This window comes from Carcharodon carcharias, chromosome 14 (genome assembly GCF_017639515.1).
Source record: "Carcharodon carcharias isolate sCarCar2 chromosome 14, sCarCar2.pri, whole genome shotgun sequence".
Classification (NCBI taxonomy): domain Eukaryota; kingdom Metazoa; phylum Chordata; class Chondrichthyes; order Lamniformes; family Lamnidae; genus Carcharodon; species Carcharodon carcharias.
Window position 1 is genome coordinate 124,282,352 of NC_054480.1, and position 26,839 is coordinate 124,309,190.

At 45.8% G+C, this 26,839-nt stretch overlaps 1 protein-coding gene across 1 annotated transcript in view; it reads left to right on the forward strand.

The window, feature by feature from the left end:
- cpamd8 (C3 and PZP like alpha-2-macroglobulin domain containing 8) overlaps positions 1–26,839 on the forward strand; it is a 92,201-nt gene that overhangs the window by 45,315 nt on the left and 20,047 nt on the right. Inside the window, exons 21-30 of the mRNA XM_041205535.1 lie at positions 370–523; positions 6,113–6,255; positions 6,897–6,948; positions 10,299–10,597; positions 10,864–11,089; positions 13,733–13,909; positions 15,247–15,328; positions 21,690–21,846; positions 24,660–24,734; positions 26,093–26,258. Of these exons, the coding sequence (XP_041061469.1) occupies positions 370–523; positions 6,113–6,255; positions 6,897–6,948; positions 10,299–10,597; positions 10,864–11,089; positions 13,733–13,909; positions 15,247–15,328; positions 21,690–21,846; positions 24,660–24,734; positions 26,093–26,258 (1,531 nt within the window). The remainder of the gene's footprint in view (positions 1–369; positions 524–6,112; positions 6,256–6,896; positions 6,949–10,298; positions 10,598–10,863; positions 11,090–13,732; positions 13,910–15,246; positions 15,329–21,689; positions 21,847–24,659; positions 24,735–26,092; positions 26,259–26,839) is intronic.

Below are 26,839 nucleotides of genomic sequence, written 5' to 3' on the forward strand. Positions count from 1 at the left end.
GGGTGGTGGGGAAGAAGTCCAGGTTGTTCAGGGCTGTTGTCAGGAAGCACTTCCTCACACAAAGCGGGGTGGAAATCTGGAGCTTCCTCCCCCAAAAGCTGTTGATGCCAGGGGTCAATTGGAGCTGTCAAAATGGAGACAGATATATTTTAATTGGATGAGGGTGTTGAGGGAGTAGGGGCAAAGCTGGGTAGATAAAGTCAAGGAATCAATCAGCCATGATCCATTGTAATGATAGAACAGGCTTGAGGGGCAGAATAGCCTCCTTCTGCTCCAATGAGTGGAGATTGCAGTGAGTTGTGCATTTGCCATGGACACTCCTGTCTGTGGTTGCAATGATTGCTGATCTCGCCCTGCAACTTGTTCCAGGTTCATGTTAAAATCACAGTTCCAAAAGGAATCAAATTCATTGGTCACCAGGGGAAGCGACACCTGACTCGAAAGATGTGCGTCAGTTCTGAGGAAACAAAGCCAACTTCCATCGTCCTGTCCTTCAGTGAACTTGGCCCTGCCAACATCACAGGTGAGGGGATAACTGCAAATTCTTGCAAATGATGACCTGGATAAATGGGATAGAGCTGGGCAAAGGGGAGTCTGCAGCACCTTGGAAACGAACTCCAGGCAGGCCTCTCAACAATCGTGAAAATTTGCTCAGTTTTTCTGATGAACACCTGTTGCCACCTGGGAATTGCAGTGGATTCTAGATCCAGATGTGTCTGATGGGAAGTGGGGTGCAAGGGTACTTCCTACATAGGGGCTTCCCAAACTCGGCTTAGAAAGATGTTGCTACACCTTTTCAGGGCAATACCTCCCCCTGGTGGGAAGAGGCATAATGTGCTCCTGCATGATGGGTGAGGGGCTCGCCATAGGATCCACCAGGGAAATAGCTTCAATCCCCAGAGATGTGCTGTAAACTAATTATTGCCTACTCTATGAAGGGGGCTCTGGAGGCTGAATTTGACTGTGTTGGTGGCAGGAGGTTGGGTAGTTGTGGTGGGTGGGGTCTGGGGGAGAGGGAGTCACCACTCTCCCTATTTGTAATTAAAATCTCATGGCATCCTGGGGTGTTTGGCTATGAGGAGATCATTAACATGGCGGATAGGGGAGTTTTGTTTTTAATTCTTTCATGGGGTGTTTGCGTTGCTGGCTGGGCCAGCATTTATTGCACATCCCTAATTGCCCTTGAGAAGATGGTGGTGAGTTGTCTTCTTGAACAGCTGCAGTCCCATGTGGTGTAGATACACCCACAGTGCTGTTCGAAAGGGAGTTCCAAGATTTTGACCCAGCGACAGTGAAGGAACGGCGATATATTTCCAAGTCAGGATAGTGAGTGACTTGGAGGGGAACTTCCAGTTGGTGGTGTTTCCATCTATCTGCTGCCCTTATCCTTCTAGAATCATAGAATCTTAATGGCACTGAAGGAGGCCATTCGGCCTTTTGCGTCTGCACCGGCTCTCTAAATGAGCATTATGACCTAGTGCCATTGTCCTGCCTTTTCCCCGTACCCCTGCACCTTGTTTCTATTCAAATAAATAGGTGGTAGAGGTCGTGGGTTTGGTGAGTGGTGTTGCAGGAGCCCTGGTGATTGTCTATGGATCTTGTCTAGTGGATTTCCAGATGACGCTTGATGAGGTTCCACACAAGAGACCATTAGACAAAATGAATATGCACAGACTTCAAGGCAATCTCATGACAAGGGTCCATAATTGGCTGGGAGGTAGGAGACGGAGAGTGGAGACAAAAGGAACATCCTCAGTTTGCTAGATGGTGTTCCCCAGGAACATGGGCTAAGGTCTCAGCTTTTCTCCATATTTTTCAATGACTTGGATGAAGGAATAAAGATATCCATGTTGAGGATGACACTAAGTTAGAGTGCACAGTAAGTTGTGAAGATGGGAACAGGAGGTTGTACAGAGACACAAACAGACTGAGCTTGTGGGCAAACTGTAAGGAGTTGTGAGGCCCTCCACTTTGGATCCAATGGAGATAACTTATAAAATGTTCGGAATGGTAACAGACCAAAGACTAGGGAGCAGAAAGGGATATGGGTCTCCTTGTACACAGATTGCTAAAGGCTAGTGGACAGGTATGAATAGAAATCAAAAGGCTACTTGAGTATGGGTCTTTAGATCAGAGCCATTGAAATACAAAAGTATGAAGATTTTGTTATGGCTGATCAGATCCCATCTGGAGTAACTGTGTTAAACTCTGATCACTGCACCTCAGAAAAGATATATTGGCCTTGGACGCAGCATAGAATATTACTGAAACTAAAGGGTTATTTACAAGGACAGCTTACATTGACCAAGTTTATATTCCCCCGAATATAGAAGATTAGGGCGTGAAAGGATTTGCTAGCGTAAATAGAGAGAAACATTTCAGGGTATGGGGATGGTGCGGAACTTGAGGGTGGTGGTGTTGGGCTTTGGGTGGGTGGGGATGGGTTGGTGGAGTGGGTGGCGGGTGGTGTTTGGTGTGGAGGGGCGTGCAGTGGATTGTTTTGGGGGGCCACAGGAGCAGGGGGACCTAGGGTATGTCTGCACAGGTCATTTGGGGTGATGGGATAGGTTGAGGGAGTGATTGGGTGGAGTGTGTGGCCCCTAGGCTTTAAGTGGGGGCATGGAGTACAAAAGCCAGATACAAAACTTTACTATCCCAGTGCACTCATGGCTGATCTCCCACATCCTACCCTCCATAAACTTGAGGTCATTCAAAACTTTGCTGCCCCTGTCTTAACTCTCGGCAAGTTCCTTTCCTCTGGGTCCCCTCTGTTTGCTGACCTTCATTGGCTCCTGTTATGATATGGCAGGTGATGTGTGTCAGGTGGACAAAATCCTCAAGGGAAACTTGGCCGTGCTATCACAACGGTTTTATAATTTGTGAATTTCTGAATTCAGAAGTAACGAGTCCACTAACACCTTTAGAGATTCTAAAAACTAAATTAAAACGTTTATTAACAAAAGATTTCAAGCACACACTTAAAATTACAGTTAAAATTAACAAATTCCCAAATCCCAAAATCCCTAATTATGCTGACTCCCAACTACACATCCCTTTTAAGGCAATAGTCCCAAAATAGATTTTAAATTTAAATATGCAAGCCAGCAAGTTCACCACAGCACCCACTTGACAATGGAATCCCAAAGGCTTTTTAACACAACTTTAGTTACTGGATAGTAGACTTCTGCAAAAGTGGCTAGAGGCATCCTCCAAGTCTGTCACACAGTGTACCTTTCAGGATTTTACACCGCCACACCCCTACATAGTTCCATCCCTCTTTATATATGTTTCTTTCTCTTGAATCTGTAAATTCCATTGTTCTGTATGTTTTTGGAAATTTACTTTTCCCATATTTTAAAGCCTTTCATGTTGCCAATACGGTCAGTACCTTTTGGAAAAATAAACACACTGCTTGGCTTTGCTTATCTTGTTAGTTGTGAACATCCTATTATCCCTTTGAAACTTAAACAACCCATTCACTTATCTAAAAATGCAAATTTCACTCACACCGTACATGCTGCCCTCACCCATGTTTACTGATTAGCATTTCAAATACCTTTTACGCCTAAATTCTTTTGGTAGTTTCAACCTTGCAGTCTTTTTGACTCCAATTCCATAAAATCACACAGAACCATACACACTCACACTCATAAACCTACTTTACAATAAACCACAATAATGTTATAAAAAATGATAGCTTCACAACACTCCCAGTCAAGCAACATCTTGATTTTAAAATTCTCATCCTTATTTTCATATCCCTCCATGGCCTCACTTCTCCCTATCTCTGTCATCCCTACAGCCCACAATCCGCCGAGATATTTGCGCTCCTCTAATTCTGGCTTCTTATGCATTCCCAATGATAATTGCCCCACTATTGGTGGCCATGCCTTCAGTTGCCAAGGCCCCACAATCTGGAATTCCCTCCCTGCATCTCTCCACCTCTCTACCTTTCACCCTTTAAAACCTACCTTTGGACCAAGCTTTTGGGTCAGCTGATCTAATGCCTCTTTCTGTGGCTCAGTGTCATACTGTTAAGTTAGAGAGGCTGGGGTTGTTCTCCTTGGGACAGAGCAGATTGTGGGGGTGGCGGGGGGGATTTAATGGAAGCATACAGGATTATGACAGCTTTGAATAGAATAAACACGGAAAAACTTTGTCCATTCGCTGATGGTATGAGCCCTGGGGAAGATTTGGGGTTTTGGGCAAGAGACGAAGGATGAATGTAGTGGGGAGCATTTTCACACAGCAGGTGATGATGACCTGGAACTCTTGCCTATGAGGGTGGTGGAAGCAGAGACTATCAATGATTTCGATAGCAAATTGGATGGGCACTTGAAGAAGATAAGCTTTCAGGGCAACAGGGATAGAACAGGAGTGGGACCAACTAGATTACTTGACATAAACTCGATGGGCCGAATGACCTCCTTCTGTGCCATTTTTAAAGAAATTGACTATTTCCTCTAGTGGGGGAGCACACAATAAAGGAGCAGAACTTTAAAATTAGAGCCAGCAGCACCACCATCAGAATGGTAATAGGGGGATCTTTCACCCCACCAGCCCCAGAGCCAATGCCAAGATTCCCATAGTTCCAACCCTAGATTGGGTGCTAGGACTGCTGTCCTACAAGCTTCCAGTCTGATGCTGATCTGAATTGAAGATACAGGTTGATGGCTCATTTTCCTTTGGTTCTCTGTCCCTCTTGCCTATTGCCTCATATCCCCCTCTCTGCTCCTTCCCCCCAGGAATTGAGGAGCCAGATACCCATCCCACAGCTCGGCCACCCTCAGAGTCATTGCAGAGGTGAACAACACACTGAAGTGGTTGACTCCTTGTGCAAGGGTGAGAGAGCCTGTACCATCCTTCCTGGGTATAAATCTCATGTCCAAGAAGGGTACAGCCAGGTACAACAACTTGCATTTATTTAGTGCCTTTAACACAGTAAAATGCCCCAAGGCAATTCTAGGACAGATGACCAAAAGCTTGATCACACGTAGGTTTTAAGGTGCGTCTTAAAGGAAGAGGAAGAGTTGGAGAGGTTTAGGGAGTGAATTCCAGAGCTTAATACTGAGGCAGCTGTAGGCATAGCTGCTAATGGAGGGGTGAATGAAGTGGGGATTCACAAGCGGCAGAAATGTTGGAGCGCAGAGATCTCGGAGGGTTGTGGAACTGGAGGTTGTTACAGAGACAGGGAGGGGCAAGGCTATGGAGGAATACTCCTGACACTGGATAGTGAGCCTCCCTCTGGTTTTATTTGACAAGCTCAGGTTGGGAGCCAAAGTGCATGCAGCAGGATTAGAAAGAGGAACAGGGAAGATTCAGTGAGTCACAATGACAATCTCAAATTGTAAAATTCTGTGGCGTGTAAGAGGAAGTTTCAACCAAGGAAACTAATGAAGAAGTTTGACCGTCTGGAGGTCCTGCAAAAGAATAAATGAAAATAGGACACCTGGCTTACTTTCAATATGGAAAGGAGAGTTGTGTTAGTTGGGAGCCTTTACAAAGTCCTATGGAATTGTCTAACTGTCCCATCAAACTTTGGTTAAGCAATAGTTGCACATGAATAGCCTAGTCTCGATATTATTAAAAAAAAACACATTGAGGCACTGGAGATAATCACAAGGATGATACCAGAAGTGAGAGGCTATAACAACCAGGAAAGACTGATGTATTGTCCTCTAGAAAAGAGAAGGCCAAAGGATGACCTGAATGAGGTTTTTATATTGTGAAGGGTTTGGTTAAGGTACGTGTAGAGAAGACGTTTCCACTTCTGGAAGTGTTCAAAACTAGGGGCTGTCAAGATAGGCATTAATAAATCCAATGGGGAATTCTGGAGAAACCTCTTAACCCAGAATATAGTGAGAATGGGAAACTCACAATCACAGGGAGTGGTTGAGGTGAAAAGCAGAGGTGTATTGAAGGGGGGAAGCTTGATAAAAGATGATGAAGAAAGGAATAGAAGGAGATGTGGATAGGGTGAGAAGAGGCTTGTGTGGAGCATAAACACTGGCACAGAAAGGCCTGTATCTGTGCTGTAATTGTGTGGTGTCTGCTGCCAATTGTGTAATGAGTGTCGGAACATGTTTACAGGGCTGTTACTTCATTTTCACAGCCAAAGCGTTTGCTTACAGTGAGAGCAGCTGCTGTGAGGGAGGGCTACAGGCTCTGAAGAACAGCAAGTACCTGGATGACAACTACACGGATAGGAGGACGCCAGCAGGCACGGACTATGTGAAGAGACTTGTGCTGGTGGAGGTGAGGGAGCTGACATGTTTTGTGCTGTGCTAATGATCATGTGTGGCAATGCTGGCAGATGCACTGTTTTCACAAATGCAGAACAGTTAAATCATCCCATCTACAGTGTAGTACTCTGCTGCTAAGGTGCAGTTGTGTGTAAAATGCTTGGTCCCTTACACAATAGGACCCAATTGTTGTAAAAAGGCAAATTCTAAGGTCCGAAGGAATTTACTGTTGCTGAGGATGTTCCTGGCAACAGAAACAGAAAATGCTGGAAAATCTCAGCAGGTCTAACAGCATCTGTGGAGAGAGAAACAGAGTCAATGTCTCGTGAGTGTATGACCCTTCTTCAGAACTCAAAACGTTAACTCTGTTTCTCTCTCCACAGATGCTGTTAGACCTGCTGAGATTTTCCAGCATTTTCTGCACTTGTTTCAGATTTCCAGCATCTGCTGTATTTCGCTTTTATCTTGCGTTTCTGGGGCCATTTCTGTAAAACCATCAGGAAATGACTGACTTTGTTTTTGCCAGTAATGTGAAGAGTTAATTGGTGGTGTCATAAGAATCTATGTGACTTCATGCAATGACCGTTCTTGTATCCTGTCTTACGCTCTCCGCATCTCTCTCTCTCTCTCTCTCTCTCTCTCTGTGTTCCACAGCCTGAAGGATTGCCCAGGGAGTACACCTACAGCATATTCTTCTGTCCCAATGGTATGTAAAAATCTCAGTGAAATCAATGACCAGATGAAGTAAAGTGGTGAGGGTTGGGATGGAATGTAATACTGCTTGTAGCCAGTGACCACACCAATAAATTGGAATCATGCCCTCACCATCACTGCTCCACATATACATCATCATTGTTTTCTATTGCTGTTTCAAATGATTATTTTGAGTATTCTCCCTGTTTGTGTTAATTACATTTTCCCCAACTCATTTGAGTTGCTAACTGTAGATGGTCATTGAGCCATGGAGACCAGAAAGCAAGCTTTGCATTTCTGTAGCACTTTTCATGGGCATGGGACATTTCAAAGCACTGCTCAGCCAATGAATTTGAAGTATATGTTGCTGTTGTAATGTGGGAAAAACACAGCAGCCAATTTGCATGCAGCAAGATCACACACACAGCGTATGAGCTAAGTGACCAGTTAACCTGTTTTTGTGTTGGTTGAGGGAAAAGTGGTGGCCAGGTGCTCTTGGGTTTCCTCTCTGACCTGTGTTGCGTTTGCCAAAGTATCAGGGAGGAGCAATGCAGTGTCCCTGGGCTAGGGCAGGAAAATAAACCAGCCATGGTTCCTGCTCCTCATCACTGTCTGCTGGGAAGCGTGTGCCTTAGGTGAGGACTAGAGCTTGGCTTGATTGGAGTCAAGAGGGAGACGGTTGCGTGGTGATAATCTCACCAGACTAGTTATCCAGAGGCCCAGGCGATTGCTGTGGGAACATGGGTTCAAATCTGGTCTCAGTAATGGTGACCATGAAACTATCATTGTTTGTTATTAAAAACTCATCTGGTTCACTAAGACCTTTAGGGAAGGAAATCTGCCATCCTTACCTGGTCTGGCCTACATGTCACTCCAGACCCACAGCAATGTGGTCGACTCTTAACTGCCCTCTGCAATAGCCTAGCAAGCTATTCAGTTCAAGGGCAATTAGGGAAGGGCAACAAATGTTGACCTTGGCAGTGATGCCTACATCTCAAGAATAAAGAGAGAGTCCTGCAGATCCAAGTTTGCATTTTTCATATGTGATCCTAGATTACATTTTCAAATGGGGCTGCCTAGAACCTGTGGATGGAATCGTGCTGGGATGCAGCAGCTCTATTTGTCTATCTGAAATTCCTTCTCTAAACTCCTTGGCCATTGCAATGAAACCTCACCTCTTTCAATCAAACTTTAAACCACTCACTCTGTGATTCCATAAATCCCCGGGATGCTTTTCTCTATTAAAGATGTTACGTATATCGAATTTACGGCCTAGAAACAGGCCATTCGGCCCAATAGGTCCAAGTTGGCGTTTATGCTCCACACAAGTTTCCTTTACAATCCTCTTCATCTCACCCTATCACCCTCTCCTTCTATTCCATTCTCCTTTGTGTGTTTATCCAACTTCTCCTCAAATGTATCTATTCTACCTCAGCCACTCCCTATGGTAATAAATTCCACATTCTGTCACTCTTATTACCCCTAGATTTATAAATCCAAGTTGTTGAATCACAATTCTGCCATGATAACCTTGATGATTGCCTTGAGTTCAGGGTCCCGGCAATTGTATCAGTATTTTGCAGTGGGATGTCCCAAACAGCCAGTCGGGGTTGGTAGGATGTTTGACTTTCTGGGTGTTGGGGGGTGCAGGGGGGCAACACTGAAGATCATAAGTAGGAACAGGAGCAGACTATCGAGCCTTAACTCCACTTTCCTGCCTGTCCCCCATAATCATTGACCCCCTTGTCATTCAAAAATCTGTCTAACTCAACTTGGGTCAACGACCCAGCCTCCACTGCTTTCTGGGGAAGAGAATTCCACAGACCCAGTGGCCCTCTTGAGAGAAGAAATTCCTCTTCATCTCTGTCTTAAATGGGACGCCCCTTATTTTTAACTGTGTCCCCTAGTTCTAGATTCCTTCATGAGAGGAAACATCCACTCAAACATCCTCTCAGTAACTACCCTGTTAAGCTCCCTCAGAAACTTATATGCTTCAATAAGATCACCCCTCATTCTTCTAAACTCCAATAAGCATTGTCCCAACCTGCTCGATCTTTCCTTATAAGACAATCCTTTTATTTTTGTTACCAATGCAGTTATATCCCTCCTTAAGTAATGTGACCAAAACTGTACCCATATGGACCATGACAACTGGATTCTTCCCCTCCTACTCCAAGTTAGTCTCTAGCTTTCAGGATATGCCCTTAAACCTTCCACCGGGTAGGCAACACCATCTTCGGACTCTCACTCTTGGCCATAGAGAACAGCATCCGTTCCCCAACTATAGTGTCCCCTACTACAACGACATTCCTTTTTACTGCCCCCACTTGAACGATCCCCTGCACCATGGTGCTGTGGTCAGTTTGCTTATCCTTTCTGCTGTTCCTGTTCTTGTCCACACAAACTGCAAGAACATTACAAGGGCTGAGGCTCCTCCACTTCTATCTTCTCGATCCCCTTACCTGCTTCTCTTACAGTCACTCTCCTGCCCTTGACCACAGACCAAATCTGAAATACCTCGCCTAAGGGGTGTGACAGCGTCCTGGAACAAAGTGTCCAGGTAACTTTCCCCTCCCTGATGCAGAAGAGCTCAAACATATTGTTCTCCAGTACACTTAAGCCCACATTTCCCTGTATGGTGGGAGTGCGACAGTGAGTGGGAGCAGGAATTTGAGCTGATTTCTCCTTTTGGCCCAAGAAATTTTCAGCATCATCTGAGGGACCGAAGAAATTTCCTGCTCTGTAAAAGTCAGGATCAAACTGGATGGTCCATTTATCAGCTTAGCTAAGGGTGGGCACTCTAGGATTCAATACTTATTTTCAGTATATAGAATCTCTCTGCTCAGAAGGAGGCCATTCAGCCCATTGTGCCTGTGCTGGCTCCTTGAAAACGCTATTCAATTCGTTCTTTCATGTTTTTTCCCCATAAATTTGCAAATTTCTCCTTTTTCAAGCATTTATCCAATTTTCTTTTGAAAGTTATTATTGAATCTACCTCCACTGTCCTTTCCGACAGCACGTTCCAGGTCATTTTAATTTGTTAAATTTTAAAAATTGTCACCTCTCCTCGGGTTTTGTCAATCACCTTTAAATCTGTGTGCCCCATATTACTGACTCTCCTGACACTGGAAACAATTCTCCTTATTAACCCTAACCAAACCCTTCCTGATCTGTTAATCTCCCCTTAACCTTCTGTGCGCTAAGATCAAACAATCCCAGCTTTCCCAGTTTCTCCACATTAACTAAAGTCTCTCATCCCTGGTATCATTCAAGTAAACTTCTCTGAACCCTCTCCAAGACCTTGACATTCTCCCTAAAGTGTGGTGCCCAGAATTGGCCACAATTTTCTGTTTGTCTTCTCAGAAAAGATTCACATTTCCACTCCCAACAAGTATGAGTACCAGTACATTCAGAAGCCAGCCAGAATGGTGCACTTTGATGTGGCAGTAAAGGCGCACAATGATGCCCACTTTGCCTTATCAACGGGACCTCATGACACAGCTGAAATGGTTGAGATTGTGATTGGAGGACGGCAGAACACGAGGACATGGATTGCAGTGAGCAAGATGGGAGAGCCAGTGGTCAGTGCAAACACACCTCGCATCCTGTCCTGGGATGAGTTCCGAAACTTCTGGATTCGCTGGAAGACGGGCATCGTCCAGGTGAGAGATCGTTTCCAAGGTAATGCATAGAGGGGGACTTTACCTTGTTGACCTTGCATGTTGACCTTTCACCTGCCTGTAAGCTTCCTTAATGCTGAAACTCCACCTGTTTACAAATTTGGAGCATTTTCTGCATTGTACTCATGTTAAAATTTGTCAACAGGTTGAATTTCTTGCCCCCTGGTGTTTTGATGTGTTTAAAGGTCATGGTGCAACCTGGTATGGCCTTTCTGAAGGCTTCACTGTTTCTGATGTGTCATTCCCAGGTTGGACATGGTACGATGCCATCCAATGAGTCTTTGATTGTGGAATGGGCGATAGCCAGATTCCCGGAGATCAGTTACATCGGCTTCTCAACTGGCTGGGGCTCGATGGGCGAGTTCAAAATCTGGAGAAAGGAGGAATCAGATGAAAACCACAATGAAGCCTTCACTCTTGGAGTGCCTCATAACGTAGTCCCGGGATCTGAGAGAGCCTCCGCCTCCATGATAGGTACATGCACAGGGTGTGGGAATCACAACACTGGCTGCACTGACCTTGACCTTTGGGCACTGGACAAATAGGAATTAATACAGGTCAAAAAGACAGCTGACATTTACTGAAGGAAGATAAATAATTCATCTTGGGAATGTTTGTGGGAGAGAGGACTGGGTGGGATGTGTTACTACAAACTATCTCTTTAAGGTATCCGAAGTCCCTGGTACTCATTAAAGCAGGTCCCAACACTGGTCAGCACCTATGGAATGGTGGGGGGTTGGTGATAGTGTAGAGAAAACCAGGAGGGGGCTTTTGTTTCAAGTTTTTTTTCCAAAAAATATACTTTATTCATACATAATTTGTAAAATTTTATTTAAAACAGTTCAAATTGGACCTTACTGAGAATGCAATCCATACAGCAGGTGACACTGAGGTGCCTCTGTACAACTGCAATTACACATCCAACCCCTTGGTGTGCTATGATAGGTGGTCCTTATTCAGTGACCTTTCCCCATTGTGCCTCTGCGGTGGCTGCTGCCGCTTTAATGCATCCCTCAGCACATAGTCATGGACCTTGGAATGTGTCAGTCTGCAACACTCAGTCGAGGACAACTCTTTGCATTGGAATGACTCATTTAAATACCAGCCAGTGAGTACCTAGCAGTCTGGCATGTTGCCCTTCATCCCGTTGAGTTGCTGTTCTCACTCATTGGAGTCGCTTACAGCATCTAAGGAGGCCATTCGGCCCATTGAATCACTCACTTTTTTGCAGCCTCTTTTTTTCTACTGTTAATCATCTTGTATCATACAAGCCACTCTGAAATATATTGGGTTAAAGGTCCCCTCCTCTCCTGAAGGTGCTGACTCTCACTGGGGTACGGGTCCCCTCCTCTCCTGAAGGTACTGACTCTCACTGGGGTACAGGTCCCTCTCCTCTCCTAAAGGTGCTGACTCTCACTGGGGTACGGGTCCCCTGATTTCCTGAAGGTGCTGACTCTCACTGGGGTACGGGTCCCCTGCCCTCCTGAAGGTGCTGACTCTCACTGGGGTACAGGTCCCCCTCCTCTCCTGAAGGTGCTGACTCTCACTGGGATACGGGTCACCTGCTTTCCTGAAGGTGCTGACTCTCACTGGGGTACGGGTCCCCTGCTTTCCTGAAGGTGCTGACTCTCACTGGCGTACAGATCCCCTCCTCTCCTGAAGGTGCTGACTCTCACTGGCGTACAGGTCCCCTCCTCTCCTGAAGGTGCTGACTCTCACTGGCGTACAGGTCCCCTCCTCGCCTGAAGGTGCTGACTCTCACTGGAGTAAGGGTCCCATGCTCTCCTGAAGGTGCTGACTCTCACTGGGGTACAGGTCCCCTCCTCGCCTGAAGGTGCTGACTCTCACTGGGGTAAGGGTCCCCTGCTCTCCTGAAGGTGCTGACTCTCAGTGGTGTACAGGTCCCCTCCTCGCCTGAAGGTGCTGACTCTCACTGGGGTACAGGTCCCCCTCCTCTCCTGAAGGTGCTGACTCTCACTGGGATACGGGTCACCTGCTTTCCTGAAGGTGCTGACTCTCACTGGGGTACGGGTCCCCTGCTTTCCTGAAGGTGCTGACTCTCACTGGCGTACAGATCCCCTCCTCTCCTGAAGGTGCTGACTCTCACTGGCGTACAGGTCCCCTCCTCTCCTGAAGGTGCTGACTCTCACTGGCGTACAGGTCCCCTCCTCGCCTGAAGGTGCTGACTCTCACTGGAGTAAGGGTCCCATGCTCTCCTGAAGGTGCTGACTCTCACTGGGGTACAGGTCCCCTCCTCGCCTGAAGGTGCTGACTCTCACTGGGGTAAGGGTCCCCTGCTCTCCTGAAGGTGCTGACTCTCAGTGGTGTACAGGTCCCCTCCTCGCCTGAAGGTGCTGACTCTCACTGGGGCACGGGTCCCCTGCTCTCCTGAAGGTGCTGACTCTTGCTAATGTTCAGTTGGATGGCCGCATCGGTTTTCTAGTTCTTTGTACGATAGTTCCCTTTTGAGACTGTAGAGGGATTGAAGGCAGATAATCAGTAACCGGAGATGCCAACCCTGGCTCACCCTGTGTCCAAACATACGCTGTCCAGCAGGGGGTAACCAAGCAGTGATAAAGAGCTGGAGTCCTGGCTAACATCCTGCTACCCTGCTTAGGGAGGCCAAAGCTGACTGTTCTCCCAGTGGAGATCAGAGGTGGATTCTGGAACCTGCTGGTTTGCAGGAATTGGGGGCTCTGCCCCATGTCCAAACCTCTTTAAACATCATGGTGTGTGGCGATGACTTCCCATCAACACTTCCAAAATGAAAGTAGACGAAGGCATGCTGACCCTGTGGTTTGGAAGGTTGATGGAGCTCACTGCATCAACATGTCTGATGGGTCAGTGTGGTATTGAGGCACACTAACCCACAGCTCAGAGGCTGATCCATCATTCACATTCTGAGTCCGGGAGGCAGTGAAGAAACTGCGAATGACCTCATCTAGGGAGGGGGAGAAATCTGACTGGAACCCTGCTTCTAATCATTTATCCTCTGACGCCCATGGGAACATATGTGTGTATCTGTGTGCAGGTACATATGTGTGAGTGTGAGAGCGTGTCTCTGTCTGGTGACCTCTTTCACACTGATGATTCTGATGCCTCTTGCTTCATTCTTAGGGGATGTGATGGGCCCAACTCTCAATAATCTGGACAACCTCCTGCGCCTCCCATTTGGTTGTGGGGAACAGAACATGATCCATTTTGCACCGAATGTCTTTGTGCTGAAATACTTGCAGAAGACGAAACAACTGTTCACTGAGGTGGAAAGTGAGGCCACAGATTACCTACTGCAAGGTGAGACACTGGGGTGGCACGTTCTAGGAAAAGTTCATAACCCGATGACCTGTGGGAGGGCAGGGGGGGTTGCAGCATGAAGCCTCCTGACCCCCAGAGGGTACAGCCAGTCAATACCTCTTCTCCTATGAGGGAGGGAACAATCCTCCCTTTCCCGAGTACCTCAATGCACGGTACAGATGTTTACATGCCAGTCTCATTTCACTCCCTGCTTTGTTGGAGAATGGATTAGGAAGGAACCTAAGCTATTCCTTCCAAGAACACACCCTGCCTGTGTGGGATAATTTAATTATTCATTCTTTTGTTACTGATATTTAATATCTATCCATATTTTCCCTTGACAACTCTGCAGTCATCTCTCTAGCAGGTCTGATACAATTATGTCTCTGACCACTTCAGAGGGCAGTTAAGCATCAACTGCATTGGTGTGGGAATGGAGTCACGCATAAGCTTAGACCGAGTCAGGAGGGCAGATTTCCTTTCCTAAAAGGAACTAGATGGGTTTTTAAGATGATCCGACAGCTTCATGGTCACTTTTACTGAGACCAGCTTTTTAATTCCGAGTTTTTAAAAATTGAATTAAAATTTTCAAGCGACTGTGAGATTTAGACTCATTTTCAACCTCTGCTCCGGTGGCTGGAAGGACGGTGTTGAATCGATTGCCTCACCTATTGTCCAGCCAAAATCTATCCTTTTCCTGGATTCAAACCTGACCCTACAACTGAAAAGTCACTGTAAAAATGTGAAAGACAGTTTAGTTCAGTGAAGCCAGTCATGCTTTCATGGAAGGAGGCCATTCAGCCCATCATGCCTGTGCCAGCTCTTTGGAGGGGTTTCTGATTAGTCCCACCCCGGGTTGTTTCTGTGTAGTCCTGCAAATTTTTCAAGTGTTTACCAATTCCCTTTTGAAAGTTACTATTGGATCTGTTTCCACCATTCTGTCAGGCAGTGCATTCCAGATCACAGCAAGTCGCTGCGTTAAATACTTTCTTCTCATCTCCCCCTCTGATTCTTCTGCCAATTTTCTTAAATCTGTATTCCTCTGGTTATTGACCCTCCTGCCACTGGAAACAGTTTCTCCTTACTCCATTAAAAACCGCCCCCTTATAATTTTCAACACCTCTATTAAATCTCTCCTTTAACCTTCTCTATTCTAAAGAGAACAGTCCCAACTTCTCTAGTCTCTCCACAAAACCGAAACCCCTCATCCTCGGAACCGTTCCAGTAAATATCCTCTGTGGTGCTGTTTGGTTGTTCTTTTTTGTTACATGTGAAAATTGGAGAAGAATGAAAAATCAGCCCAGGACAGACCCTTCTCTGAATTTTCTCCAATGCAGGATATCAACGTCAGCTGACGTACAAACGAGAGGACGGATCGTACAGTGCATTCGGTGAGAGGGATTCTTCCGGGAGCATGTGGTGCGTGGATTTATTCAGTCTATGTGAATACGAGGGGTGAGGTAACAATGGGGGAGAATTTCCTTTTCCCTCATTGGGATGAGAGGATGAGTAAGATGATGTTTTGAATCCCATCACCAGCATCCCAGCTCATCTGGTCAAACTTCTTGCGTCTCTCTTCATGATGATCATTGACTTTTTGTCCTCTAAAGTTTCAAAGCTCCCATTACCCACCCTATGTACTTTCCTCCTCTCCTGCCTCCTCACTCTGTTAAAATTAAATCCAAGGATGGAGGGTGAACTGAGCAGAATGAAGAGATCCACAGCTTGAAGTCCCAGGAAAGAAGAATTTCGGTACAAGACGGGATAATTGGATGGAACTTGATGTGTTGTTCCACAGGGACTACTGGTCACAGGCATAGAATAAAATTGAAATCAGGAGTACAATGTCAAAACTATTGCCTAGGTAGAAGGACCAACAAAATACAAGATTGGTATTAATAACTTGCAGAATGTAATTTGTAGTAATTTGCATTTGGCAAATGAATTTTAATGTGGAGAAGAAGGCGATGGTGTATTTTGGTAGGAAGAATAAGGATTCTTTGGAAGTTTCAGTGGGTCAGAGGAGCAGAGGGATCTGGGATTACAGGTACACAAAATCACTACATGAGCAAACCAAGCACTGGAATTCATTTCTAGAGGGATAGAATTCAAAAGCAGACAAGTCATGTTAAACTTGTATAGAACCGCACTTGGAATACCATACACAGTACTGGTCTTCAAACTGCAAAAAATGCAACAAAGATTTACAAGGGTGATGACAGAATGGAGAGGTTGGAAGAAAAAACTGAGGGTTGACATGATAGAGGTCTTTAAGATGTTGGTAGGTTTTCTTAAGGTTGACATGGAGAAGATGTCTCCACTTGTGGAGAAGTCCAAAACTAGGGACCATCAGTATAAGATAGTCACTGATGAATCCAATTGGGCATTCAGGAGAAACGTCTTCACCTAGAGAGTGGTGAGAGTGTCGAACTCACTAGCACAGGGAGTGGTTGAGGTGAATAGTATAGATACACTTAAGGGAAAGCTGGGCAAACACATGACAGTGAAAGGAATTGAAGGATTATAATGCCCTAAGCTCTGAGTCCCTTCCTAAACTTCTCATGTTCCATAACACCTCCCTCTTTGACCATGTATCTGGTTATTAGTCTCAATATCTCCCTTATGTGGCTCAGTGTCAAATTTTGTTTGATTACACTCCTGTGAAGCATTTTGGGACTTTTCACTTTTTAAGGCACTATATAAATGCAAGTTGTTGATGGAGTAGGAGGAGGCTCATGTGGAGTGTGTATGTGGGGCATGGTGAGAGGAGAGTGTCTGGGACAGGGAAGGAGAAAGTGTGGGGAATAAGGAGGGGGAATGGGAAGGGGAGAGAGTATGGTGGATGGGGTAGAGCATCTTGGACGAGAGTCTGGGTGGCGATGGACGAGACTAAGGTTCCAACGCTTTGAAGGAACACGAGAGAGTTCGGAGGAGAACTGAGCAGAGAGAGAGAGATGTGAAGGGTTGAGAGAGTGAGAGGCATTCATAGATCCTGGTTTACTTGACATCATGTAACCTTAGTAATACCGGTAAACTTTTCTTAATCCTGTCTATAATAATCAGTTTGATCTGTTAACTCCTCTAACCTTTAAGATTAGAGAATGGGTTCAACTCACCAGGAAACAGGGCCTGTGTTACATGCTGTGTATCTCAAGGGTAATAGTTTGGCTTGTGTTATCGGGTGGCCTGTGATTGGTACAATGCTGAAATGTTTCCACTTTGGATGATGTCATTGGCTGGTTCCCAAACTCTGCCTCTTGCTGAGGGCAGGAATAAAACAGCAAAGTGATTGGAGTAAATTGAGAGATACAATCACCAAAAACACCCGTGGGATCATTGTCAGTGACTCAGCCTATATTACCTCTCTACACACATGCCCAGCATTACCAAGATAAAGAACACAGCTCGACTGAGCCCTGATAAACATGGAGCTGGAGCTGCCAAGGGAGTTCGATTTTGGATCAGTCTAAAGCAACTGCAAGGAAAAAGCAAACAATTTGTAAATCTTTGGCTGACAGCCCAGTTAGTACTTCATTCAGAGATTCAATCGGAACCAAAAATTTAAAATGCGAGCACTGCCAGATTCTTTCAAAAAGTGCCGCGCGTGATGAAGTGTCTCAGCAGATTACAGGTGAAACCTGGTAGCAGTTTGATTCTGGTTTAATGTCATCACCAGCCCTTGTGCCTTGAAGTTTGTTTTACTTCTGGCTTTTAAAGATGATGACTCTCTAACAATGTGGCAGAGCGGAACTAAGCCCCAGGAACCAGGAGAACCCTGCCTGTGTGAGAGTGACATATAGGTCAGGTCTGCCTCTGTCCCTGAGTCTTTGCTGAGTTCGTTTATTCCAGTTGAGACACTGCACTCTCAGGACAGGATAATCAGCTAGGGTTCCTGCTTCAGATCCACTCATTGCAAGGGTGTAATCAGGTGCAAACAATTCGGGTTAAACTGTGATGCCCACCAAAGTTCAATACTTGCTGTCTCAGCTCATACATAAAGAATGGTCCCTTGTGTAAGGTTGTTGGAGAATGGAGGGTATTTATTCACTGAGTCCAATACATGTAGCACATTCTGGATACAATGAGCTGGATTTTTGTTTTGGGGTCAGGACCCTGATGTCGGGAGAATTTTCGGATGTAGACCCCATGTTGTATCAGCATCAGACCCCCTGGCTAAGTACTGGCCAGGGAGCCAGTTTGCTGCTCAATTAAGGGGGTCAATAAAGGCCCTCCAGCAATAACACTTCGGCAACTCTGTTGCCTGAGGTAGAAGCTGCTAATACAGCTTCGAGAGAAAGGGGCACCCTTTGTACAGAAGGTAAGAAACTTCCAATTTAAAAAGGTCTCATTTGCCAGGCCATCATCGTGGAGGGGCAGGTGGTCAGAGGTGGCAGCTGTGGATGCAGGGAGAGGTCCATACTAGGATGCAGTGCTAGCTCCCCACACTCCAGTCTGCTGTAGGAGGAACCCTCCATCCTTGGCCATGTTTTGGCCTCTGTGTGGTCCTGCAAGCCAAATGGCCAGAACAGGCCATTTAATTGACCTAATGGGCCACCTGCTCCTTGCCAGAACAGGCCTGGTCCAGAAGCGGCAAGGCACCGGCTGTGGGAACGTGCTGGCATGCTCTGCTGGCCAGCACTCTGCACGCTGATGCCAATTTTACACTTAATTGAGGCTCTTTAATTAATTTTTGGGATGTGAACCCTGATGGCAAGGGCAGTGTCTCTTGCCCACCCCTAATTGCCCCTTGAGAAGGTAGTGATGAGCTGCCTCCTTGAACCGCTGCAGTCCATGTAGGTACACCCACAGCGCTGTTAGGAAGGGAGTTCCCAGATTTTGAGCCAGCGAGCCAGTTCATTCAGTGAGCCCCAAAGACACATTGCAGGAGGACTGCAGGTGGCATCTAGACTTTAACTTTTGTTGGTGAAAAGGTTTTGGATCCATCTCAATGAAGTTGAGATGTAAACCAGCCATGATCGAATGGAATGACAGAACAGGCTTGAAGGGCTGAATGGCTTCCTCCTATTCCTATGTTGCTGTGTAATGTGGGCCAAACAAATAGTGACGTAACCGGAATTTACAGCTTACTGTGTTTATTTGGAGGAAAGAATGAAAGAAAGTGATAACTTCCTCCCTGGAGCATGTTCCAACATTTAGTGATCTGGAATAGTCATTGAAATAGAATCATCTGCATTGTTACATCATATAACATCAACACACAAAAACAGATGTAAACAGCGATAGCAGAGCAGCCTTTCTGCTCTGGATCCCAGAGGCACTGACCCTCTCTGCCCCAGGGCCATGTTGATGTAAAATACCACAGTAAATCATTTGGAAAAAGGAAGTTCCCCCTCGTGTGTTGCCTGGTGTGATTCAGCCTCTCACTGTGAAAGATTGTGACAGGCCGTTACTTAACACTTGAAAAATTCACCGTGGGTTGTTTATTAAACCGCTGCTCCCTCCCACTGTTCCGGGGGGAGGATAGGGGTTTAATAATAGCATGATTCAGTAGTTGAGAAGCTGGTCTCTCTCTGGCTGACTCTGCTGTGAGCTGGAATGGCCCAGGAGTCATTAGCAACAGTTTCTTAATAGGTTCTGGGGCCTCCGGAGATTATAAAACACAAACTGAAATTTGCAATTTTAACATTTAACTAGAGATGCCAATTCTGTTGCGAAGGTTCTGTTGTTGTCTAAGCTTTTTTGGGCACTCTGTATTTCAATATCATTTAAACATGCACACGCACCGACACACGCACTATGTAATGTCAGCTGTAATCTGTCAATTCGCATCTGATTGGTTTCAGTCAAGCTGATAACTTGAAGCAACGCCTTGCAGTGTGGTCAGTTCACAGAGAGTCTGACCCCCTCGTCCAGGCTGACCCATCCCACTCCCCACCATACGACTTCATGGTAAATTACTGATCCTAAGTTTACTTTCAAGCCAGGGGACTGAATTGGGGCCTTTGGTGATTCACTGCAGGCACAGGCTTACTCTGACAGGAACTTCACTGACTGAAGGTAACTGTCGTGTACAGACCAGAAAGGCAAAAGGTTTGAGCCCAGCCCCCGCTGAGCTGGTCCACCTCAGATGGCGAGGGCAGCACAATGCGCCGGGGCTAATGAGTGAGAATAACCACCTGACCACCATCTGCCGACCATTAATATACCAACTGCTGACCACTGGCAATCACATGTATGTATCTCCCCTGAGGGCAGGATTCATCTCAGCTTTGCTGCACTCCACAGTCTAGTAGCTATCCAGTGATCAATGTTTAGGCTCAAATAAAAACAGAAAATGCTGGGAAAACTCAGCAGGGCTGACAGCATCTGTGGAGAGAAAAACAGAGTTAACGTTTCGAGTCTGTATGGCCCTTCTTCAGAGCTAAAGAGAAGTAGAAATGTGATGAAATTTATACTGTTTAAGGGGGTGGAGCAGGTGAGGCTGGATAGAAGGTCAGCGATATGTGAGGGTCAAGAAGAGATTGACAAAGATGTCATAGACAAAAAGACAGGGAGCATTAATGGTAGTGGCAAGGGTTGAAGAAGGTGCTGATAGTGGCACAAAGGTAAGAAAGCAGAATGTGTTAATAGCAGAACATGGGTCAGCACTCTGTAAGAACAACATGGAACAAAACACAGGGCCCTTTGGGGGTGGAGTGGGGAGAGGTGGCTGCGGTTGGGGAATAGAAAATGGATAAAAAAGGGGGATGAGAAAGGGGGATAAACCAGTGAATTAATTTCATCACGTTTCTACTTCTATTTAACCCTGAAGAAGGGACATATGGATTCAAAGTTAACTCTTGTTTCTCTTTCCACAGATGCTGGCAGACCTGCGGAGTTGTTCCAGTATTTTCTGTTTTTATTTCAAAATTTCTAGCATCCGCAGTATTTTGCTTTTATCTTAAAGTCTAGGCTCACACTGGAAGAATGGGAATTTGCAGTGATCAGTGCTTGTGGGCCAGAATTCCAGGGAGTCAGAATGTAAGGAGAGGGATGGGGGAGGGGTTAGCAGGCAGGAGCTGAGGCAGGGGATGTTCATGTCACCAGTGCTCTATAGGAATTGCCCTCTCTACATAAGTAACTGCTAAACTATTGGCTCAGTGACAACATCTCTGGGATGAGGCCTGATGTGTTTCATTTCCCTGTGAGAGGTCAGAGTGAGCCACTTGAGAGAAAAGACCCCCAGCCTTTTCAATCTTTCCTGTTAGGCATAACTTCCCTCTGATCTGGTATTATCCTTGTGAATCAATTTTGAGCTCTCCCCAGTGCCTCTATAACCTTTTATATAACATAGAAACCAAATATGCACACTGGCTCTCGCTCTCTTTCCATATCTGAATCCGAAACAGCTACTTCCATCTCTGTAACATCACCTGCCTCAACCCATCTGCTGCTGAAGTCTTCATCCATGCCTTGATCACCTGTCAATTTGATCTTCCCTTGTCTGGCCTCCCATCTTGCCCTTAGTCATCTTCAGCTCACCCAAAGAAAGGACTGCTGCCCGTATCGTCACTTGCATCAAATCCTGTTCACCCACCACCTCTATGTTTGCTGGACCTACACTAGCTGCCAGACCAGCAATATATTAATTTTAAAATTCCCCTTTTTCAATTTCAAATCCCTCCATGGCCTCGCCCCCTCCCTATCTCTGTAACCTCCTCCAGCTCCACAGCCCTCCCAGATCTGCCTGCACTCCTCCAATTCTGTCCTCTTGAGCATCCCCAGTTTTAAGGTACGGTTACTAAGGTCACTCTTTGTGCCTGTGTGTTTTCTCTCCTAGGCTGACAGCATTTGTACTAAAATCCTTTGCTCAGTCTCGTGGCTTTATTTACATTGATCCGAATGAGCTGATGACTGCGAAGGACTGGATTATTCAGCATCAGAAAGAGGATGGCTCCTTTCCTGCAGTAGGGCGCATTCTGAACAAAGACATCCAGGTAATGAGCTTCTTCTCTGAGTGACCTCGATGGGGGGAATGGGGGTAGGAACCAGGGGAGGTTGTGGGGGGATGAGATACATTGTTGGGCATGTGATCTCAATATGCCCCGGTCTGATTCCATCAGAACTTTAATCTTTTTGCACATTCGTTGGGAATTTTTTAATTAATTTATGGGATGTGGGCATCACTGGCTAGGCCTGCATTTATTGACCATTGTCATGAAGCTATTAATGTATATAATAATCTTGAAAAATATTTTTCTTTTAAATTAGAAGTTTAGTCTGTGGGTGTCTTCATTGGATTAAAGCCAGCTAGTCTGGGTGCTTTGATGTATACCAACTTTGATATGTAAACAGAGAAGTAGAGGTGTGTTTGCACTTTGTTGAATAAAGCATTCAAGAAATGGGGTGAAATCTGGCACCTAACTAGCAGAGACCAAACAATACATTTATATCGCTAATAAAAATGGTACTGTGAAAGGGATTTTATTGTTGGAAGAGGTGGAGTTCAAAGGGGCTGGTGATACAATGAGAATTTACATTCAATGAGATGTGCTGGATATAAACGATAGCTTTTTCGTGTGTACAGGGCAGAAGCACGTAACATCAAAGCAGCTGTAGGCCTACCACTGTCTGTATAGGAACCAAAGTGATAGGAACCTCATTTTGAATTTGTAAGGTGAAAATGCTTTGCCTGGTACCAGGTTAAGCCTATGGGTTGCTGTTGCCTTAATGGAGATTAGTTTGGGAATTTGTTAAAACTCATGATAGTAGTAATATGTGTTTAATGTGTTGTAACTTAATAAAATGTTTCATTTAGTTTAGTGTAAAACCTCTCTAGAACTGGTGGTCTGATTCCTGAATTTAAAGCTGCATCTCAAACGTACAAAAAATAAAATATAGGTTATGACAGTTTTTAAAGTTTCCCTCTGGGGTTTTTAAATAACTCAGCTTTACCAACTGCTAGGTCATAACAACCATCGCTAGTTGCCCTTGAGAAGGTGGTGGTGAGCTGCCAGCTTGAACTGCTGCAGTCCATGTGGAGTAGGTACATCCACAGTGCTGTTAGTTCCAGGATTTTGGCCCAGCAACAGTGAAGGAATAGCGATATATTTCCAAATCAGGATGGTGAGTGACTTGGAGGGGAACTTCCAGGTGGTGGTGTTCCCATGTGTCTGCTGCCCTTGCCCTCCTAGATGGTAGTGTTCATGGGTCTGGAAGGTGCTGTCTAAGGAGGTTTGGTGAGTTCCTGCAGTGCACCTTGTTGAAGGTACACACTGCTGCTACTGTGCGTCGGTACTAGAGGGAGTGAATTTTGTGGATGGGATGCCAATCAAGAGGGCTGCATTGCCCTCGATGGTGTCAAGCTTCTTGAGTGGTATTGGAGATGCACTCATCCAGGCAAGTGGAGAGTATTCCATCACACTCCGGACTTGTACCTTGTAGATGATGGACAAGCTTTGGGGAGTCAGGAGGTGAGTTAACTAGCTGCAGGATTCCAAGCTTCTGACCTGCTCTCAGCCACGGTATTTATATGTCTAGTTCAGTTCAATTTCTGGTCAATGGTAACCCCCCAGGATATTGATAGTGGGGGATTCAGTGCTGGTAATGCCATTGAATGTCATGGGGAGGTGGTTGGATTCTCTCTTGTTGGAGAAGGTCTTTGCCCGGCACTTGTGTGGCTCGAATGTTACTTGTCAGCACAAGCCTGGATATTGTCCAGCTCTTGCTGCATTTGGATGTGGACTGCTTCAGTATCTGAGAAGTCACAAATGATGCTGAACATTATGCAATCATCAATGAACATCTCCACTTCTGACCTTATGATGGAAGGAAGGTCATTGATGAAGCAGCTGAAGAATGTTGAGCCTAGGACACTACCCTGAGGAACTCCTGCAGTGATGTCCTGGAGCTGAGATGACTGACCTCCAACAACCACAAACATCTTCCTTTGTGCTAGGTATGACTCCAACCAGTGGAGAGCTTTCCCTCTGATTCCCATTGACTCCAGTTTTGCTAGGGCTCCTTGATGCCACACTCGGTCAAGTGCAGCCTTGATGTCAAGGGCAGTCACTCTCTCCTCACCACAGGAGTTCAGCTCTTTTGCCCATGTTTGAACCAAGGCTGAAATGAGGTCAGGTAGGTGAGTGAATCTGGTGGAACCCAACTGAGCGTCAGCGAGTAGGTTATTGCTAAGCAAGTGCTGCTTGATAGCACTGTTAATGACCCCTTCCATTACTTTACTGATCATGGAGAGTAGACAGATGGGACGGTAATTGTCCGGGTTGGATTTGTCCTGCTTTTAGAGCATAGGACATAAGTGGGCAATTTTCCACATAGCCGGGTAGAAGCCAGCAAAAAGCAGAGTGAGAGTGAGTGTTTTGATCAATGAGTGCTTTCAGTCCTTGGATACAGAATGATAGAGGTTTGTTAAATACTTATATACAGTTAGGAAGTAGATTTACTTGTATTATGAATAAGCGTTTTCTCCTAAAATGACTGCATGTGGTTAAAACAGCCACCATTTACTCACCATGCAGGCTGGTCTGTGATTCCTTTTGGCCAACAATGCATTCCATCTCCATGTTCACATTGGATGTTCCAGATTCCATGATAATATTGAAGAAGAGTGGGCAAGTCCAGGCCAACATATCTCCCTTATCCAACTTCACCAAAGCTATTTGGCAGCTCATTGATCAGACTGCTGTTTGTGGGATCTTGCTGTGTGTGACTGCCTGTTTGTGTTGCTGAGCTGAGCGCCTGATGATTTGGCACAGGCTGAGCTGTGAATTTCCTGCTCTGGTTGTTTTAGGGTGGAATCCACGGCAGGATCTCGCTGACAGCCTACGTTGTTGCTGCTCTCCTAGAGACAGGAATCACCTCCGAGGTACAATATGATTCACTCATCTTCCCTCTGCACCGCACAATTCTGGCTCACGCTCGCAGAATGGCCGATTGGTTGAGGTACGGGGGTTGTGTGGTGAGGGAGGAGGGAAGGGACAAAACCTGTGGGATCACACCCCAGGGACCAGTTGAGGAAAGGAGCAGAGTCAATAGGGGAATGGCATTAACCCCAGTGACATTGATTGTTAATGGTCTTTTCAGCAAATAGTGATGAGGTCTCCCTGAGTTGTCCTCACCCATTCTCTACCTTGATAATCTCCCCAACCTCTGAAGGCACAAATTCTCATCCAAGTACTTTAGAGAGAGTCACTAGAAAAACAATAAATTATGAAAATGCTTGAGATTTTTTTCTGCAGCTACACTAATTGAAATCCCATCAAATGGGGATTTGGTAGTTTAGTGTTAATGTCACTGGAATAGTTTGAACACCTGCCTATAGCCAGTCTAAATCTGCTGCTATTCGGTTATGTCTGAGATTAAAGAACAAAATGGAATCTGATGGATGAACTCTAATTGGAAAGAGGTGGGTGAAGAGTTAATCCCGTTTCAGTAGTTGGTTGGAACTGGAGTAATTCTGTGACTGGCTGTGATTTGGCAGTGGGACAGGAGTGGGTTAACAAGCAGCCGAAGGGGATTCCCTGGGGTTGTTAACAGCGAGGTTGGAAGAATGTTCAAATTCCTTGAATTCCTTTTAGTTCAGGCACTTCCTGCTCTTGCACTCTGCATCCCAGCTATGGCAGGGGTCAGGAAACAGGAAGACACTGTGACCCTTAACTCAGACACCTCCCAATCAGGCTGCAGCAGGGATTGAGGGTGGGAGTTTGGGTGCTGGGAGAGGGTGGGGGTGATTGGAGGAGGGGAAGGCGCTTTACCTCAAACTGTGAAATTGTGCATGCTGTTCAAATCAAAAAAGGAAAATTAAACCTGAATATACTCTGGGTTTTCTTAATTTGACTGAATGTTTGTCATTGGTTATGATGTTGCTTCAGCCACACCTTTCAGACACAGGACATGGCCTAGAGCCTGATGTGTGTCCATACCGTGGGAGAGCGTGCCGCAGCTCCCAACAGTGGGAGAGCGGACCACGGCTCCGGAGCTTAGGGTAGTGGCCACAACTGTGGCACGTGATGGAGCATGGGTAGCGGGCCACGGCTCTGGAGTGGGAATGAATGCTGTGAATCCCGACAATGCAGCAAGAGTGGTGCCAATCCATGAGTTGCGGATTGAGTGAACTGGATCATTTCTGTAAGAATGATGTTTCTCCAGTTGGGTGTCTTATCCAGCTGGATACTGTACATGGTATTTGTCATTGACGCTTTTCTGTCTGAATTTATTGGCCAGGAAGAAAAAACCGCGGTTGCAAAAGCCAAACATTTCCTGGAGACGAACACATACTCAGCGGATGATCCGTACACTACGGCACTCTCCGCCTATGCACTGACCCTTCTCCGGAGCAAACATGCCCCAATCGCACTGAGAAAACTCAACAACATGGCCATAATGCAAGGTGTGTACTTGTCCTTGGGGTTGTACTCGTGCCGATTGCCAGTGGCATGATTACACTGGATAGCCAGTGGAGGTTTGACCCTGGATTGTTCCAATAGACTGGAAGGAGGCTAATGTAGTTCACATCTTCAAAATAGGAGATACAATGAACCCAGATAACTCCAGGCCCAGTAGTTTTTTTTTATTATTCCTTTTGTGGGATGTAGCCGTTATTGTCCATCCCTAACTGCCCTTGAACTGAGTGGCTTGCTAGGCCATTTCGGAGGGCAATTAAGAGTCAACCACATTGCTGTGGGTCTGGAGTCACATGTAGGCCAGAACAGGTAAAGATGGCAGATTTCCTTCCCTAAAGGACATTAACCAATTGGGTTTTTACAACAATTAATGATTTCATGGTCACCATTACTGAGACTAGTTTTCAATTCCAGATTTCTTAATTGAATTTAAATTCCAGCAGCTGCGGCGGGATTTGAACCTGTGTCCCCAGAACATTAGCCTGGGCCTCTGGATTACAAGTCCAGTGATATTACCACCACGCCATGACCTCCCCAATCAATAATCGAAAAGATGCTTTGAGGGAGT